Raw genomic sequence first — 18,347 nt, forward strand, 5'->3', positions numbered from 1 at the left:
ACTGACCCTTCTGCCACTGGAAACAGTTTCTATTTATTTGTTCTATCAAAACCATTCATGATTTTGACCACCTCTAGCAAATCTTTTCTTAACCTTCTCTGCTCTAAGAACAACCACCTCAGCTTCTCCAGTCTCTCCACATAAGTGAAGTCTCTTATTCCTGGTACCATTCTAGTAAATCTCTTCTGCACCCTCTCTAAAGCCTTGACCTCCTTCCTAAAGTGTGGTGACCAGAAATCAACACTGTGGTGTATGTAACCTGTTCCACCTTAAGAGAACTACTTTAAGAGATGTACTACTTTCTCTTGGCTGCTGTATACTGTAATACTGTAATACCGGTGGTGACCACACCGGTATATAAGTGTTGTGTAGGGATTTGCTGGGCAGTTCAGCCCTGACCTCCGAATAGTAAAGACCTGTTAAAAGTTATTCTTGTGGTCTGTGTCCAGTGATTGATCCTAAACATAACTGGGACACACAGACTCAACAAACACCATACTCCAGCTGCGGCCAAACCAGTGTTTTATAAAGGTTTAGCATAACTTCCTTGCTTGTGTGCTCTATTCCTCTATGGATATTCAGAGGGACCTGGGTGTCCTTGTACACGAATCACGGAAAGTTAACATGCAGGTACAGAAAGCAATTAGGAAAATAAATGGTAGGTTAATACAAGAGTAAAGAAGTCTTGCTAAAATTATATAGGGCTTTGGTGAGACCACACTTGGAGTATTGTGAAATAAAAACAGAAAATGCTGGAAATACTCAGCAGGTCAGGCAGCATCTGTGGAGACAGAAACAGAGTTAACATTTCAGGTCAATGACCCTCCGTCAGAGCATTGTGTACATTTTTGGTCACCTTGCTTAAGGAAGGATATACTTGCCATAGAGGGAGTGCAACGAAGGTTCACCAGACTGATTCCTGGGATGGGGGGGATTGTCCTATGAGGAGAGATTAAGTAGACTAGGCCTATATTCCCTAGAGTTTAGAAGAATGAGAGGTGATCTCATTTGAAACATAAAATTCTTACAGGACTTGACAGGGTAGATGTTTCTCCTGGCTGGGGAGTCTAGAACCAAGGGTCACAGAATAAGAGGTCAGCCATTTAGGACTGAGATGAGGAGAAATTTCTTCACTGAGGGCGGTGAATCTTTGGAATTGTCTACCCCAGAGGGCTGTGGAGACTCAGTCGTTGAGTATATTCAAGACAGAGATGAATAGATTTTTGGATACTAAGGGAATCAAGAGATATGGGGATAGTGTGGGAAGGTAGAGTTGAGGTAAAAGATCAGCCATGATTTTATTAAATGGCAGAACAGGCTCAAAAGGCCAAATAGCCTACTCCTGCTCCTATTTATGTTATTAATAAAGCCAAGGATCCCATATGCTTTTTTTTTTTTTTTAAAAACAGCTTTCTCAACTTGTCCTGCCACCTTCAAGGATTTGTGTACATACACCCCCCAGGTGACTGTTCTTGCACTCCCTTTAACATTGTACCATTTGATTCATATTGCCTCTGTTCATTCTTCCTACCAAAATGCATCACTTCACACTTCTCTGCATTAAATTTCATCTGCCATGTGTCTGCCCATTTCACAAGTCTGTTTATGTGATCCTGAAGTCTGTTACTATCCTCCTCATTGTTTACTACATTTCTGAGTTCCAGATCATCTGCAAACTTTGAAATTATGTATACCCAAGTCCAGGTTATTAACATTTATCAGAGAGCAGTGGTCCTAATACCAACTCCTGGTGAACACCACACTATACTTCCCTCCAGTCTGAAAAACAACTGTTCACCACTACTCTCTGCTTTCTACCCCATAGCCAGTTTTGTATCCAAGCTGCCACTGTCCCTTTAATACCATGGGCTTTAATTTTGCTAACAAGTCTATTATGTAGCACTCTTATCAATCGCCTTTAGGAAGTCCATATACACAAAATCAACCGCACTACCCTCATCAAACCTCTCCGTTACTTCTTGAGGGCATCATGTAAGGAATCTATAGAAGCCATCATGACTGCCATTCCAGAGGCATTAATATCCCCTGGGACCTCCTCCGGATGCCCCATACCAGCGAATCCTGGACTGCCACACTCACCAGGCGGTTCTACATATGATGCCATATGTCCCGCACTGTGTTGCAGCTGAGAGTCATGGACTACCCCAAATTATCAATTATCACCAACACACAAGAGACGGTAATCATGCCAGGCTGTAACAGCCAGAAATCTGTCAGATAGCACTGATCAAAGATGGAAGCAGAAATCACCCTTCTCTAAACAGAGCTATTTTACATCAGTGGTAGAATCCCTGAATGCTGACTACAATACTCTTTGAAATTAAATATCACTCCTTCACATAATCAAGCACATCTGTAAAGCAATCCCAGTTTTAAAGTCTTAAATTAGGTACAAATTGATCCAGAGTGCAAAGAGAAAAAAAAAACCAGCAAACAAAAATGGACTCCACTAGGTGGAGCAATTCACCGCTGTGAAGTCCTGAAAGCAGCGGTTCCAGCCCCCACAAGACACATATCCGGACCATTGATCATGAAAGCCACAATGAAGGAGCCATGGCAAATTGGGGGACTTAGGAACCACTGACCTCATTGACCATCCCACCCTCCCACATGAATAATAATGTGCTTCCATTGGGGGCCCAAGGGAGCCATCAGGGGGAAAAAAAACTCTCAAATCATCAAGTCATTTAAAACTTTGGATTCTTTGGCCCTAATTTTAACTGGAGGCTTGTTTTCGGTGGGTGAGTTTTGATGTCTGTTGCGCCGGATAAGAGTGTGTCCCGGGGCATTTTAACTCCTGGGAATCATTTAAATGCCACAGGCCGACTTTCCACCCACTCCTGGCAGAAAGTCTGGAGATCCCTCACCGAGCAGGCAAGTCCATGTGATTGGCTGCCTGGCCATCCCACAGGAGTTCATACAATCAGGAGGGGGGAATTAGACAAGAGGCGGGAAGGTCTTCAATTTCCTTGCGGGGTTCAGAGGAGCACCATTACTCCTACTGGGTTCACAAGGACATTTTTTTTTTTTAAGCAAACTTTTTGGACCTCTTCTGGCTTCGATTCAGTCCTGCGCTGCATTGGCCTGGGGGGAAACGGACTGCTGTTTCCCACTCAGGCCTCCAAGTTAATAATGCAGTTAATGCCAAGGCTTCTTCGGCAGCACCTCCCAAACTCCGCGACCTTAACCACCTAGAAGGACAAGGGCAGCAGGCGCATGAGAACACCATCACCTGCAAGTTCCCCTCCAAGTCACATACCATCCTGACTTGGAAGTATATCGTTGTTCCTTCATCATCACTGGGTCAAAATCCCTAACAGCACTGTGGGAGTACCTTCACCACACAGACTGCAGCAGTTCAAGGCGGCGGCTCACCACCACTTTCTCAAGGGCAACAAATGCTGGCTATGCCAGCAATGCCCACATCCCATGAACGAATTTTTAAGTAAAGAAGGTCCTGAAGAGGTCATCGGGACCAGAAATACATTCTAAAAAGAACCCCACCAACTTTGGGCAGGTGTCCTTGTCACCTGCTTAGGAGAACAGGTGAAAATTTTATTCTAGTCAGCTCCCAACAGCTTCAGTGTGGGTTAAGTAACTTGGGGATTTTTACTGCCCACCTATTCATTTTCTTATGTGGGTAGGGCTAAGATTATCCCCTCTGTTTATTAAACCATGTAATATTGTAATTTTGTTCAAGAACTTGTCATTTACAACTAGATAATTGTGACAATAAAAGATGAAGTGAAATCTGCTTTTATGTAACCTCATAAGCAATTCTGCATTAGCCCCAATTAGTTTTGCCTAAATCCATGGCATACAACTGGATTTGTTTCAAGTTTCACTGTAATGGTGCTGCCCAAGCAGCATTTTAAAAGCAATGCAAGCAGGGAGCCAGGATTATACACTGCCTACAAAAGCAAAATACTGCAGATGCTGGAAATTTGAAATAAAAACATAAAATGCTGGAAATACTCAGCAGGTCAGGCAGCATCTGTAGAGAGAGCAACAGAGTTAATGTTTCAGGTCGATGACCCTTCATCAGAACAGTTATGACGAAAGGTCATCGACCCGAAACATTAACTCTGTTTCTCTCTCTACAGATGCTGCCTAACCTGCTGAGTATTTCAGCATTTTCTCTTTTTATGCACTGCCTACTTGCTTTACTGTGCTGTGCGAGAAGGTGGAGCTCTTCAATGCTGCTTACCTACTCTTGCCATTCATTCATGGTTAGTTCGCCTTTCTTAGAAACTGAATGGCAGTAGTTATTGAATTTGGATGTTTAAAAAAATTATGTACGGTTTGAAAAGCAGATTTGCAGAAAACAAAAAAGGGAGATATCTCACACATGCAATGATGCTGCCCAGCACTGTTTAGCTCTTCTGGCAGTGAGTGGCGCATTGTAATGTTGGGAGTGGCACTCATACCATGCAGGAGTTCAACTAAAAAATAGCATCCTATTACAAACACAGGAACGGGATTGGTCGTGAAGCCCCTCAAGCCTGTTCCACCATTCAATCAGATCATGACTGATCTGTTCCTCAACTCCATTTACCCGGCATTCATCCGTATCCCTCGATAACCTTACCTAACAAAAACCTATCAATTTCAGTCTTAAAGATTTCAATTAACCTACCATTCACAGCCTTTTGGGGAAGAGTGTTCCAGATTTCCACTACCCTTTGTGTGGAAAAATGCTTCCTGATTTCACTCTTAAATGGCCCAGCTCTCATTTTAAGATTGTGCCCCCTTGTCCTGGGATTCCCCCACCAGAGGAAATAGTTTGTCAATATCTACCCTATCAACTCCTTTGGTCATTTTAAACAACCCCTCAACTTTCCATACAACAACTTGCATTTATATAGCACCTTTAGTGTAGTAAAACATTCCACGGTGCTGCACAGGAGTATTTTAAGGCAAAAAATTTGATACAAAGAAAAATTAGGGCAGATGACCAAAAGCTTGGTCACAGAGGTAGGGTTAAAGGAGCGTCTTAAAGGAGGTAATAGAGGTAGCGAGGCGGACAGGTTTAGGCAGGGAACTCCAGAGCTTAGGGCCGAGGCAACAGAAGGCACGGCCACCAAAGGTTGAGCGATTATAATCAGGGATTCTCAAGAGGGCAGAATTAGAGGAGCGCAGATATCTCGGGGCGGGGGTTGTGGGGCAGAAAGAGATTACATAGATAAGAAGGGGCGAGGCCATGGAGGGATATGAAAACAAGGATGAGAATTTTGAAATTGAAGCGCTGCTTAACCAGGAGCCAATGTAGGTCATCGAGCAGAGGGTTGATGGGTGAGCGGGACTTGGTGCGATTTAGGACACAGACAGCCGAGTTTTAGATGACCTCAAGTTTACGTAGGATGGAACATGGGAGGCCAGCCAGGAGTGCGTTGGAGTAGTCAAGTCTAGCGATAACAAAGGCATGGATGAGGGTTTCAGCAGCGGATGAGCTGAGGTAAGGGCGGAGACGGGCGATGTAACGGAGGTGGAAGTAGGCGGTCTTTGTTATGCTGCGGATACGTGGTTGGATGCACATTTCCGGGTCAAATATGTCACCACGGTTGCATAAGAAATAGGAGCAGGAGTAGGCCAATCGGCCCCTCGAGCCTGCTCCGCCATTCAATAAGATCATGGCTGATCTGATCCTAACCGCCAATCTACTATCACAGAACCATCTCCTGAATCTAACAGAATTAGACACACGAAATAGGAGCAGGATCAGGCTACACGGCCCCTGGGCCCGCTCCGCTACCCACAGGGCCATGACCGATCCGAACCTAGACTCATGCCCAAATTCCTGCCCGCTCCCCATAACCCTTTATTCCCTTTACTTCTAGGAAACTGTCTATTTCTGTTTTAAATTTATGTAATGTAGCTTCTACAGCTTTTTGGGGCAGCATATTCCATGGACCTACCACCCTCTGAGTGAAGTAGTTCCTCCTCATCTCAGTCTTGAAAGAGCAGCCCCTTATTCTAAGACTATGCCCCCTAGTTCTAGTTTCACCCATCATCGGGAACATCCTCCCCGCATCCACCCGATCCAACCCCTTCACAATCTTATATGTTTCAATAAGATCGCCTCTCATTCTTCTGAACTCCAATGAGTAGAGTCCCAATCCACTCAACCTCTCCTCATACGTCCATCCCCTCATCCCCGGGATTAACCGAGTGAACCTTCTTTGTACTGACTCGAGAGCAAGTATGTCTTTTCTTAAGTATGGACACCAAAACTGTATGTAGTATTCCAGGTGCGGTCTCACCAATACCTTGTACAACTGAAGCAATACCTCCCTATTTTTATATTCTATCCCCCTAGCAATGAAAGCCAACATTCCATTGGCCTTCTTAATCACTTGCTGCACCTGCATACTAACCTTTTGAGTTTCGTGCACCAGGACCCCCAGATCCCTTTGTACTTCAGTACTTTCCAGTTTCTTGCCATTAAGATAATAACTTGCTCTACGATTTTTCCTGCCAAAGTGCATAACCTCACACGTTCCAGTATTGTATTCCATCTGCCAAATCTCTGCCCACTTACTTAGCCTGTCTATGTCCCCTTGCAGGTTTTTTATGTCCTCCTCACTCACTACTTTCCCTCCCATCTTAGTATCATCTGCAAACTTTGATATGTTACACTCGGTCCCCTCCTCCAAATCGTTAATAGATTGTAAAGAGTTGGGGACCCAGCACTGACCCCTGTGGAACACCACTAGTTACTGATTGCCAGTCCGAGAATGAACCATTTATCCCAACTCTCTGCCTTCTGTTAGATAGCCAATCCTCTATCCATGCCAGAATATTACCCCCAATCCCATGATTTTTTATCTTAAGCAATAATCTTGTGTGGCACCTTGTCAAATGCCTTTTGGAAGTCTAAATACACTACGTCCACTGGTTCCCCTTTATCCACCCTATATGTTACTTCCTCAAAGAACTCCAGCAAATTTGTCAAACATGACTTCCCCTTCATAAAACCATGCTGACATTGTCCTATTAAATTATGATTATCAAAATGTCCTGTTACTGTCTCCTTAATAATGGACTCCAATATTTTACCTACCACAGATGTTAGGCTAACCGGTCTATAGTTTCCAGCCTTCTGTCTACTGCCCTTTTTAAATAAGGGCGTTACATTAGCAGTTTTCCAGTCTGCCGGGACCTTTGCTGAGTCCAGGGAGTTTTGGAAAATTACCAATGCATCCACAATCCCTACCGCCACTTCCCTCAAGACCCTAGGATGTAAGCCATCAGGTCCAGGTGATTTATCCGCCTTGAGTCCCATTATTTTACCGAGTACCACTTCCTTAGTGATTTTAATCGTGTTTAGCTCCTCCCCCCCATAGCCCCCTGTTTGTCCAGTGTTGGGATATTCTTAGTGTCTTCTACTGTAAAGACTGATATAAAATATTCAGTATTTTTGCCATCTCCATATTTCCCACCATTAATTTCCCGGTCTCCTCCTCTAAGGGACCAACATTTACTTTAGCCACCCTTTTTCTTTTTATATAACTATAAAAACTCTTACTATCTGTTTTTATATTTTTTGCTAATTTACTTTCATAATCTATCTTCCCTTTCTTAATCAATCTTTTTGTTATTTTTTGCTGTCTTTTAAAGTTTTCCCAATCCTCTATCCTCCCACTAGATTTGGCTACCTTATATGCCCTTGTTTTTAGTCGAATACTATCCTTAATTTCTTTACTTAGCCACGGGTGGCTGTCTTTTCTTTTACACCCTTTTCTTCTCAGTGGAATATATATTTTTTGGAAGTTGTAAAATAACTCCTTAAATGTACACCACTGATCATGTATCGTCTTACCCTTTAATCTATTTTCCCAATCCACTCTACTCAATTCCGCTCTCATAACTTCATAGTCTCCTTTATTCAAGCTTAGCACGCTTGTTTGAGATCCAACCTTCTCACCCTCTACTTGAATATGGAATTCAACCATGTTATGGTCACTCATTCCAAGGGGATCCTTTACTAGGACATTTTTAATTAATCCTGTCTCATTACACAGGACCAGATCCAAGGTTGCTTGCCCCCTGGTCGGTTCAGTTACATACTGCTCAAGAAATCCATCCCGAATACACTCAATGAACTCATCCTCAGGGCAGCCCTGCCCAATTTGATTTGTCCAGTTAATATGATAGTTAAAATCCCCCATAATTATAGATGTTCCCTTATTACAAGCCTCAGCTATTTCCTGATTGATACTCCGTCCAACAGAGTTGCCACTGTTCGGAGGCCTATAGACTACGCCCACTAGTGTTTTTTTCCCCTTATTATTCCTTACCTCCACCCAAACTGTTTCATTATCCTGATCTTTTGACCCAATATCATTTCTCTGTATTACAGTGATTCCTTCCTTTATTAACATAGCCACCCCACCTCCCCTTCCTTCCTGCCTGTCCTTCCTGATCGTTAAATAACCTGGTATGTTTAATTCCCAGGCATTGTCACCCTGCAGCCATGTTTCTGTAATGGCCACAAGATCATACCCATATGTAGTTATTTGTGCCATTAACTCGTCTATTTTGTTACGAATGCTACGTGCATTCAGATAGAGAACTTTCAAAGATGTTTTGTGACACTTAGTTCCTGCTTTTGCCCTTTTTATTACTTTACCTTTTACTCCATACCTTCTGCCCCTTCCTGACACGCTCTGGTTTTTAATTTCCCCACTGCTACCCAAGTCTATGACCTTCTCTGTTGTCATTTTTATTATTTGCTCTCTAGGAACCTCCCCCCTACTAGTTAGTTTAAAGCCCTCTCTACAGCCCTAGTTATATGATCCGCCAGGACTCTAGACCCAGCACTGGCCAAGTGAAGCCCGTCCCAACGGAACAGCTCCCTCCTGCCCCAGTACTGGTGCCAGTGTCCCAGGAAGCAAAACCCATTTCTCCCACACCAGTCTTTGAGCCACGCATTTAACTCTATAATTTTATTTGTCCTAGCCAAATTCGCTCGTGGCTCAGGTAATAATCCAGAGATTATTACCCTTGTGGTTCTGCTTTTTAATTTGGCCCCTAGCTGCTCAAACTCACTCAGCAGAACCTCATTCCTTGTCCTATATGTCGTTGGTACCAACATGGACCACGACAACTGGATCCTCCCCCTCCCACTCCAAGTTTCTCTCCAGTCCAGAGGAGATGTCCTTAACCCTGGCACCGGGCAGGCAACACAGCCTTCGGGACTCTCGCTCTCGGCTGCAAAGAACTCTATCTATCCCCCTAACGATACTAACCACTACATTTCTTTTAACTCCCCCCACTTGAATGGCCCCCTGCTCCACGGTGCTGTGGCCAGGTTGCTCATCCTCCCCGCAGTCCCTGTTCCCATCCTCACAGGGAGTAAGAGCCTCGAACCTGTTGGACAAGTGCAAGGGCTGCGGCTCCTCCAACACTACCTCCTGGATCCCCGTACCTGCCTCACTTCTAGTCACACCATCCTGACCCTGGCCACGGACTACATCTGAATTAATTAATCTAATTGGTGTGAATACCTCGTGATACACAGAGTCCAGGTAACTCTCCCCCTCCCTGATGTGTCTCAGTGTTTGAAGCTCGGACTCCAGCTCTTCAACACGGAGCCGGAATTCCTCGAGCAGCCAACACTTACTGCAAATGTGTCCCACATATTGCAGCAGCAACACATCACCTGATCTCCCATTCTATGTAATTAATTAAATTTATTATTCTTAAATACCCTCTGCCCCGATTCTAGATGGTGAATATCACACCTTATAGAAACTATAAACCAAAGAGATTTAAGCTTCAAAAGGGAGAAATACTCACCAACCACTTACCCGCTTTCTGGTGACGTCACACTTGGATTACTTTTGACCTCTCTCCTTCCCTCCGAGTTCCCAGACTGGAGATTGGTACGCCTTACCTGGTCTCTGGGGCTTTTATAGCCCCGCTGCTGCCGCTGAAATTCCCTCCAAGGCCAGTAAATCCTTCCTACGGTGAGGTGTCCAGAACTGAACACAGTACTCCAAATGGCATCTGACCAAACTCTATACAACTGAAGTATCACTTCCTCCCCTTTATTTTTCAGCCCCTTTGAGATAAAGGCCAACATTCCATTAGAACATAAGAACTAGGAGCAGGAGTAGGCCATTTGGCCCCTCGAGCCTGCTCGGTCATTCAATAAGATCATGGCTGATCTAGTCTTGGCCTCAACTACACTTTTCTGCCCGCTCCCCATAACCCTCGACTCTCATCATTTAAAAATCTGTCCATCTTCACCTTAAATATATTCAAAGACCCAGCCTCCACAGCTCTCGGGTAGCGAATTCCAAAGAGTCACGACCCTCAGAAGAAATTCCTCCTCACCTCCATTTTAAATGGGCGACACCTTATTCTGAAACTATGCCCTTTAGTTCTAGATTCCCCCATGAAGGGAAACATCCTCTCTGCATCTACCCTGTCGAGCCCCCTCAGAATCTTATACGTTTCAATAAGATCACCTCTCATTTTTCTAAACTCCAATGAGTATCGGCCCAACCTGCTCAACCTTTATAAGACAACCCCTTCATCTCAGGAATCAACCTAGTGAACCTTCTCTGAACTGCCTCTAATGCAAGTATATCCCTTCTTAAATAAGGAGACCAAAGCTGTACGCAGTACTCCATGTGTGGTCTCACCAACTCCCTGTACAGTTGTAGCAAGACTTCCCTACTTTTATACTCCATCCCCCCTTGCAATAAAGGCCAACATTCCATTCGCCTTCCTAATTACTTGCTGTACCTGCATGCTAACTTTTTGTGTTTCATGTACAAGGACCCCAGCTCCCTCTGTACCGCAGCATTTTGTAGTCTCTCCATTTAAATAATAATTTGCTTCTGTATTTTTCCTACTAAAAGTGGATAACCTCACATTTTCCCACATTATACTCTATCTACCAAATTTTTGCCCACTCACTTAACCTGTCTATATCCCTTTGGAGATTCTGTGTCCTCTTCACAGCTTGCTTTCCCACCTATCTTTGTATCAGCAGCAAATTTGGGTATATTACACTCGGTCCCTTCATCCAAGTCATTAATATAGATTGTAAACAGCTGAGGCCCCAGCACTGATCCCACTAGTTACAGTTTGCCAACTTGAAAATAACCCTTTTATCCCGACTGTTTTCTGTTAGTTAGCCAATCCTCTATCCATGCTAATATATTACCCCCAACCCCATGAGCTCTTATCTTGTGCAGTAACAGTTTGTGGATCCTTATCGAATGCCTTCTGGAAATCCAAGTACACAACATCTACTGGTTCCCCTTTATCTACCCTGCTCATTACATCCGCAAAGAACTCTAGCAAATTTGTCAAACATGATTTCCCTTTCATAAAACCATGCCGACTCTGCTTGACTGTATTATGATTTTCTAAATATCCGGCTACTACTTCCTTAATAATGGACTCCAGCATTTTCCCAATGACAGATGTTAGGCTAACTGGTCTATAGTTTCCTGCTTTCTGTCTCCCTCCTTTCTTGAATAGGGTTGTTACATTTGCGGTTTTCCAACCCGCTGGGACCTCTCCAGAATCCAGGGAATTTTGGTAGATTACAACCAATGCATCCACTACCTCTGCAACCTTTTGATTACTTTTTGTACCTTCCACTAGCTTTCAGTGATCTGTTATCATGGACTCCCAAATCTCTTTACTCCTCTACAATTCCAAGTTTCTCACCATTAAGAAAATACTTCTCTCGGATCAGAGTGGATGACCTCACATCGAACTCCATTTGCCAGTTTTGTTCATTCACTTAATCTATCAATGTCCCTTTGCAACTTCCTGCTCCCATCTACACAACTTACTGTGCCTCCCAACTTTGAGTCATCTGCAAGCTGGGATATACAACTCTCTATTCCTTCACCCAAGTCATTCTATGGTGAAAAGTTGAGGCCCCAGTACAGATCCCTGGGGAACACCACTTGTCACCTCCCGCCAAACTGGGACAAACAAATTAAAACCGGGTCCATGTAAGCAGGGTGTTGATTAAAATTAATCAATTTTAAATCTACTTTTTAAAAAAAAGTTTTAGCCCTTTTGCATTTCAACGAGGATAAACAGCATAAAACAACTGCAGTTTCCTTTTTTGTGATACACAAAATGAAATTACCACTTCCACGGTCATAGCAATTCAACACAACTCAAACACGCACACACTCCCAACTCTATGGCCCGGAATTTGGGGTGGGTAATAAAAGCAAACTAACAGGGTTCGCTGTTAGTATCTCTTTGAAACTGACTGCAGCTTCAGGATTTAGTGCAAGCGCATCTAAACGTGGAAATCCTGAAGTTGCGGTCAGTCATTCACTGCTCCGACACTGGCTGTGCTGTGCTGTGCTCCCCAATAGCTGGCAATCAATGAAATCAGTGAAACTGACGAAAGCTTGGTCTTTTCCACGGTAATATCGCTGTTAAATGCCCCATTAAATGTTAAGCCTTGTTGGATTAGGTGTAACTGGGGTTTTAACAGTGCATTGACTGCTAAACAAATGTTATGGCCCTGAAAAACTAATTTTAATTTTGTAGAATGTCAAATTTCTCCATTATGATAATAATTACGATTAAGAAACTTTTTTTTTTTTAATTATATTTTTTAAAACTTTGTTCATGATATTTCAGGTTCTACCTTATCCCCATGCGAGAGCCCCAATCTTTGTTTTGCAAAAGGTCCGGATAAAAGCAGCTTCTCATTTCCTGATTCCCCATCTGAGGATTCTGCAATGTGACTGGCTGCTTAGACAGCTTGTTGACACTACAGCAGCATCACACTAGGGAATTCCCACTACATTGCACGGAAATCACGAAGGTCGAAAAAGGCAAACGTCTCGCCAGAGGGCAGCTTTCTTAGTGCCAGCGGCAAACGACTTTGCTTCACTGCTGACTGCAAATTCCGGGCCATTAAATACATAAGAGCGCACATTTTCTGCATAAATTTGGCATTTTTGTTGCAACAAAGCATGCTGTTTTTTCAGGCAGGCATCAAGTATTGGGACAGAGAGGAAGAAAAACTAAAGTAATGAAAGATGAAAAGAAAGGAAAGCAGCTATTCACTTTGAAAATCTGCTATGCATCACAATGCTCCTGTTTGTATTCCTGGTCAGTGTTGAGCTAGGGATGGGAAAATCAGCTAGGGTTCCAACTCCTGGTCTGCATTTAGTGTTGAGTGTTGGAAAGTGAATGACTGTGGACAGTGTGGCACCCTCCACTGTTGAATGACCTGTCCACACTCACTGCCTAGACTTCTACATGTAGGATAGAGACCTGGACAAGCTAGCAGAGTGCTGGCGGTGTCAAACAGCAACACAGTAAGAACCAGCACCTACAGGAGGAAAATGGAACAGGTTAGAGAAGAAGAATCAGGACCTTTCAAGAGAGAAGTGGAGGAGAATGGGTGGCATAGCCGAGTCAAAAAACATCTTAATTTTCTCTAGCTCATGTCTATTCTGCCCCTCCCCCCCCTCGCCCACATATACCTATAGAGGGAGCAGCAAAAGAATAGGTACTTGCTATTTGGAGCCCGACCACAAATTTACTTACAGCAAATGCATATATTTGTACAATTCATGTGTTTGAGAAACAGCTCGTTTTTCAGAAACCATAGTTTACATATGTATTTGTTCAAAAAACAAATTGGAGCCCCAAATACTCATCAAAGCATAATTATTTTAAAATTGAGAGTGTTAGTGTCTTTATGAAGTATCAGAGTTTGGGTTTTTTTTTTTGGGAGGGGGGGGGTGGGGAAGAAAGAGGGACAAGAAGCAAAAAAACACCAGTTTCTTTTTTCTCTTTGCCCTACCCAAAAAGAGAGAGAGAGAGAGAGAGAGTGGGAAAGCAGCACATCTTGGACACAAAATGAAAACTTGCTCATCCATTGTGACTGCAATAGTAACTCACCTACACATTCCACAAGGGTAATCTGCCGAGCCACTGTTCTCTGTATGAGGAATGGAAGACCCGATCCACTGCCTGATGTGCAGGAGTGATCCAGCAGATCCTGCGAGAAAAAGAAATTATCTGACAAAATTAACTGCAATTACTTGTTTTTCAGATCCTTCAGATTTTTTTTTTTTTATATAAAAGAGATAGGCAAGACTTCTCATTGCTTCTTGAGACAAGACATAGCTGTAGACAGCAGCTTCCTCTTGCAATTGTTTCCTTTTAACACAAAACTATTGTTATAGGCACCTTCTCTAACTCTGGTCAGCAATCAGTTCAGGAAGTGGTTGGCAAGACAAAAATCCTGCTGCCACTGCACCACATCGCGTGTACAAGTGGTGCACATTCTGTGTAAAATTTAGAGCATCAGTCCTATCAACAAGATGGATAAAACAATAACTTTAACCTTTGCACATCAAAATTGCCAACTAGTTTTCCAATACGTGTTCACATTGTAGTGCACATAACAAGTCCTTGGTTTAAAGTTTGAAAGAAGGAAGCGGCTGGGTGGCACAGCTTGTAAGTGTACATAAAACACTCTGCTACTGAGGGGACTTGGGCTCTACTCCATAATTTTACCATACCAAGTTCCTAGCTTCTTAAAAACAAATTACATGTGTATATTTTTTTTTTTGGGGGGGGGGGGGGGGGGGGGAGGATGGGGGAGAAAGAATACTCTATGAATTTCCAAGAGCAGAATACACTGTCAATTTTTTTTGCAAATATACATTTAGAAAATGTATGAGGTAGAACAAGATACAAAAGCATTAGATTTATAAAATCTGGCCAGTTTTCAAAATACAGTGACAGATATATAACTTATTTGATAACAAAAATTGACAGGATGCAACGGTGCTTCTGTCCAGAGACTGGGAAGCAAACACAAAAGCCTCAGTCAAAAAAAGATAGAAATAAGAGAACAATCCTTACTGCTAATGTGCTATCTCCAACATTTGAGGCAATCAGTCCATCAATGGCACCGTATTCAACCTCTCGAGCATTTAGTCTTTGCATCCGACTTTGGTGGAGCCTTTGCAATATCAGTACCGTCACCATGGAGACAATGATCAGCACAATTACTGGAGCAACAACAACAATAGTCAGGGTTCTTACACTGTAACCCAATGCTGCTCCTTGCTGAGATTTTCCTTTGGAAGGAAGGAAAAGAAATGATGGGAAAAAAAAAAAAATCAAGCATTTATTAATACTGAACATTTATAAGACAGGCCAAAACTTCAAACTTCCCCAAAGTTCCATGGACACGTCAGACATTTTACATTATGTGACTACTTCAACAACATATTAAATATGATTAAATCTGGAGATCAAAGAGGATACACACATGTTCTTTTAGAAAGGAGTAATGGTTTTCCAATCAATCAGCCCCATTCAAAAGCAGCATAATTAAACAGACATACCTTCCGCAGATGAGTCAGTGATTTAACCCAGTGAATAATTAAGCCATAAAGACCCGGAAGTTCCCAGGTTCAAACCCAGTTCCATGCCGAGTTAGCCAATCTCAATTGAGGCAGCTGTTGGGACATAACTTCTGCTTCACTGCCCCTTGGTTTGGCAGGGGCAGGGAGAAACCACAGCCAAGATTCCCACCCCTGTTCAATATCCAGTGACCCCCCCCACTGAAGTTTGTGTGTGTATGGGTGTCAGGTGAAAGCAGAACCAAGCTTGGCTGTGCTGCTCCTCGTGATTGTATTGCACCAACATTCAGTCAAGACCCACACATAAATGATCATTTGGGTTAAATAGCAGACATAACAATGCCTGTAAAAACTACCTCAATAGGAAACTAAAGCCTTAAGGAAAGAAGATGGAAGAAAAGTAGTGAGAAAAAAAATCCTGAACTAAAAAGGTAAATATTTCTGTTTCTCTCCACAGCTGCTGCTGAGCAATGACCCCTGTAAGCTGCGCTTCGTTCTGCATGGCCCGTTTCTTTTAGTGTGCAGTCCCTTTAAATTTCCGCGCCTGTGCGGTATTTACAATGGGGAAGCCGGTGAGCAGCCTGCACGGGACTTTTCCCATTACTACGCGACCGTGAAGCTTAGAGGGAACATTGCTGAGTATTTGCAGCTTTTTCTGTTTATATTTCAGATTTCCAGCATCCGGAGTATTTTGCCCATGTAAAGATTTCTAACTAATTTCAGTAAGATTCCAGATTTAGTCCACAAGATACACAACTCAGGAGCAACATTAACAGTTTACATTTCCATTTATAATGGAATTACATGCTCCAGCTTTGTAGTGCTGCACAATTTTTTTCTACATGGTAAAATTATTAGATACACAACTTAGTATTGACAAAAATTACCAAGCAATCTATGGAAAGGACACACAATGATCATAAACTTACATGAAACAAATATTTGTGGCATGAGACAACCTGTTACCTTCTGACAATGTGGAGATACAAAGACCCAATTGTGAACAGAGCTGGATTTTACAATGCTTTGGCACGACATATGGTGACAGGATTGCCCTATGTGCCGAGTAGTTTTTTTTTTTTTTAAATTTGTCAGGAAACTTTGGTTTATCCGGAGGTTGTATGTCCGGAATACTCGATCTAACGGCAAAAATCAGGAGCTGTTTTCTGTAAGTTTTTTTTTTTTTTTTTAATTAAAGATCTCGCTCTTTTTTTCCCCCCCCAGTCAGCCACTGCAAGGTCTGTAGCTATAGCAACAGCTTCAGCTAGAGACGCTTGCAGCTGCAGCCGACTCTTTAGAAGCTGTTGCTAAGCAACAGTGTTTGTCGTCAGGTACGGAGATGAAAACCTCCGTATGCTTCAACATTAACTTTGTATGTCCGGCAGTTTTGATGACCGGCAACACGCCGGTCCCATCGGTGCCGGATATCACAAAGTTTCCTGTATGTCGGCGTCACTGGCAAGGCCAGCATTTATCACCCATCCCTAGTTGCCCTAGAGAAGGTGGTGGTGAGCCCCCTTCTTGAACTGCTGCAGTCCATGTGGTGAAAGTACTCCCATGGTGCTGTTAGGGAGGGAGTTCCAGGATTTTGACCCAGCGAAAATGAAGGAACGGCGATATACTTCCAAGTCAGGATGGTCTGTGATTTGGAGGGGAAATTGGAGGTGGTGGTGTTCCCATGTGCCCGCTACCCTTGTCCTTCTAGGTGGTAGAGGTCGCAGATTTGGGAGGTGCTGTCGAAGCCTTGGCGAGTTGCTGCAGTGCATCTTGTAGATGGTGCACGCTGCAGCCATGGTACGCCGGTGGTGGAGGGAGTGATGTTTAAGGTGGTGGATGGTGTAGTGTATGTGTTTTAAGTCAGAACTACTTTTTACAGCTCCTGTATACTGTAGTACCGGCAGTAACCACACCGGTATATAAGCTGTGCGCATGCCTCTGTACCCCAGTCTAGAGATCACCCTCCTCCAGTAAAGACCTGTTATTTGTTTATGTACAGCATCCGTGTAATTATTTATCCACTGAACCACGGATCTAACAGTGGCGACGAGTGTTGATGCGAATCTACCTGCAACATTAAAAAAAAAAAAAATTTTTTTTTAAATAGTCGACTCCAGGAACACGGGTGTCGACCGCGAGCAACCGCCCAGCAGTCAGGCAGAGATCCAACTTCGCTAGGGAGGCTGTGGAGAGCCGGGTTTGGTTCCCCAGCCACAACGAGCAGTAAGAGACTGACGACAGGTCCAGAGCAGACCCTTCCCAAGCAGCGGCGGCTGGAGCCGACCGACGGCAGAGAGAGAGCCAGGCAGCGTCGACGGGGTAAGAAAGAGGGTGAAGAGAGCAGGGCGCAGCCGGGGGTTGATCACCGAGCGGCGTCGAGGAAAAATACTGCAAACCGGAGCGAGGGTAAGAAACAGCCGGATTCTAGACTGAGCGGCGTCGACAAATATCAAGAGAAGAACACGCAGAGCACAGCCAGGGATCACGGGCTGATCAGGGTCCGCGGAGAAGGAAGAGCGTGGGAGACGCCATTTTGCGAAGCCGCAGCGGAGAAGACGGGCGAGCGCGGGAAGGAAGGAAAGCCATTTTGTGCCAGTGGAGAAGGGGAAGCGCGGGAGGCGCCATTGGGGATAGTTAACGCACAACCAAGGATGCCGAAGAGTGGCAGTATCTCTACGTTCGACAATGAAGTCGAAGATTGGGCGACATATGTGGAACGTATTGAAGGTGTACTGCAGGGCGAATGAAGTGCCAGATGCTAATAAAGCACTGGTTCTGTTAAATTCCATGGGTGCAAAAACTTATGGGTTACTGCGAAATCTAATAACCCCAGAGAAGCCGGTAAACAAGAATTTTGAAAGCATAGTAGAAATCCTACAGGACCACTTAAACCCCACACCGCTGCTGATAGCAGAACGATTTAAGTTCCATAAAAGGAACCAGCAC

At 43.7% G+C, this 18,347-nt stretch overlaps 1 protein-coding gene across 3 annotated transcripts in view; it reads right to left on the bottom strand.

The window, feature by feature from the left end:
* LOC147120429 (activin receptor type-1-like) overlaps window positions 1-18,347 on the bottom strand; it is a 132,900-nt gene that overhangs the window by 24,238 nt on the left and 90,315 nt on the right. For all 3 annotated transcript variants that reach the window (XM_085986327.1, XM_085986330.1, XM_085986328.1), the window contains 2 exons: window positions 14,899-15,116; window positions 13,927-14,026 (listed from right to left, as the gene is read on the bottom strand). In XM_085986327.1, coding sequence (XP_085842453.1) covers window positions 13,927-14,026; window positions 14,899-15,116 — 318 coding nt within the window. The remainder of the gene's footprint in view (window positions 1-13,926; window positions 14,027-14,898; window positions 15,117-18,347) is intronic.

The sequence above is a fragment of the Somniosus microcephalus genome, chromosome 4, assembly GCF_052327205.1.
Source record: "Somniosus microcephalus isolate GS21.2 chromosome 4, FLI_Smic_1.0, whole genome shotgun sequence".
In the NCBI taxonomy this organism is placed as follows: Eukaryota; Metazoa; Chordata; class Chondrichthyes; order Squaliformes; family Somniosidae; genus Somniosus; species Somniosus microcephalus.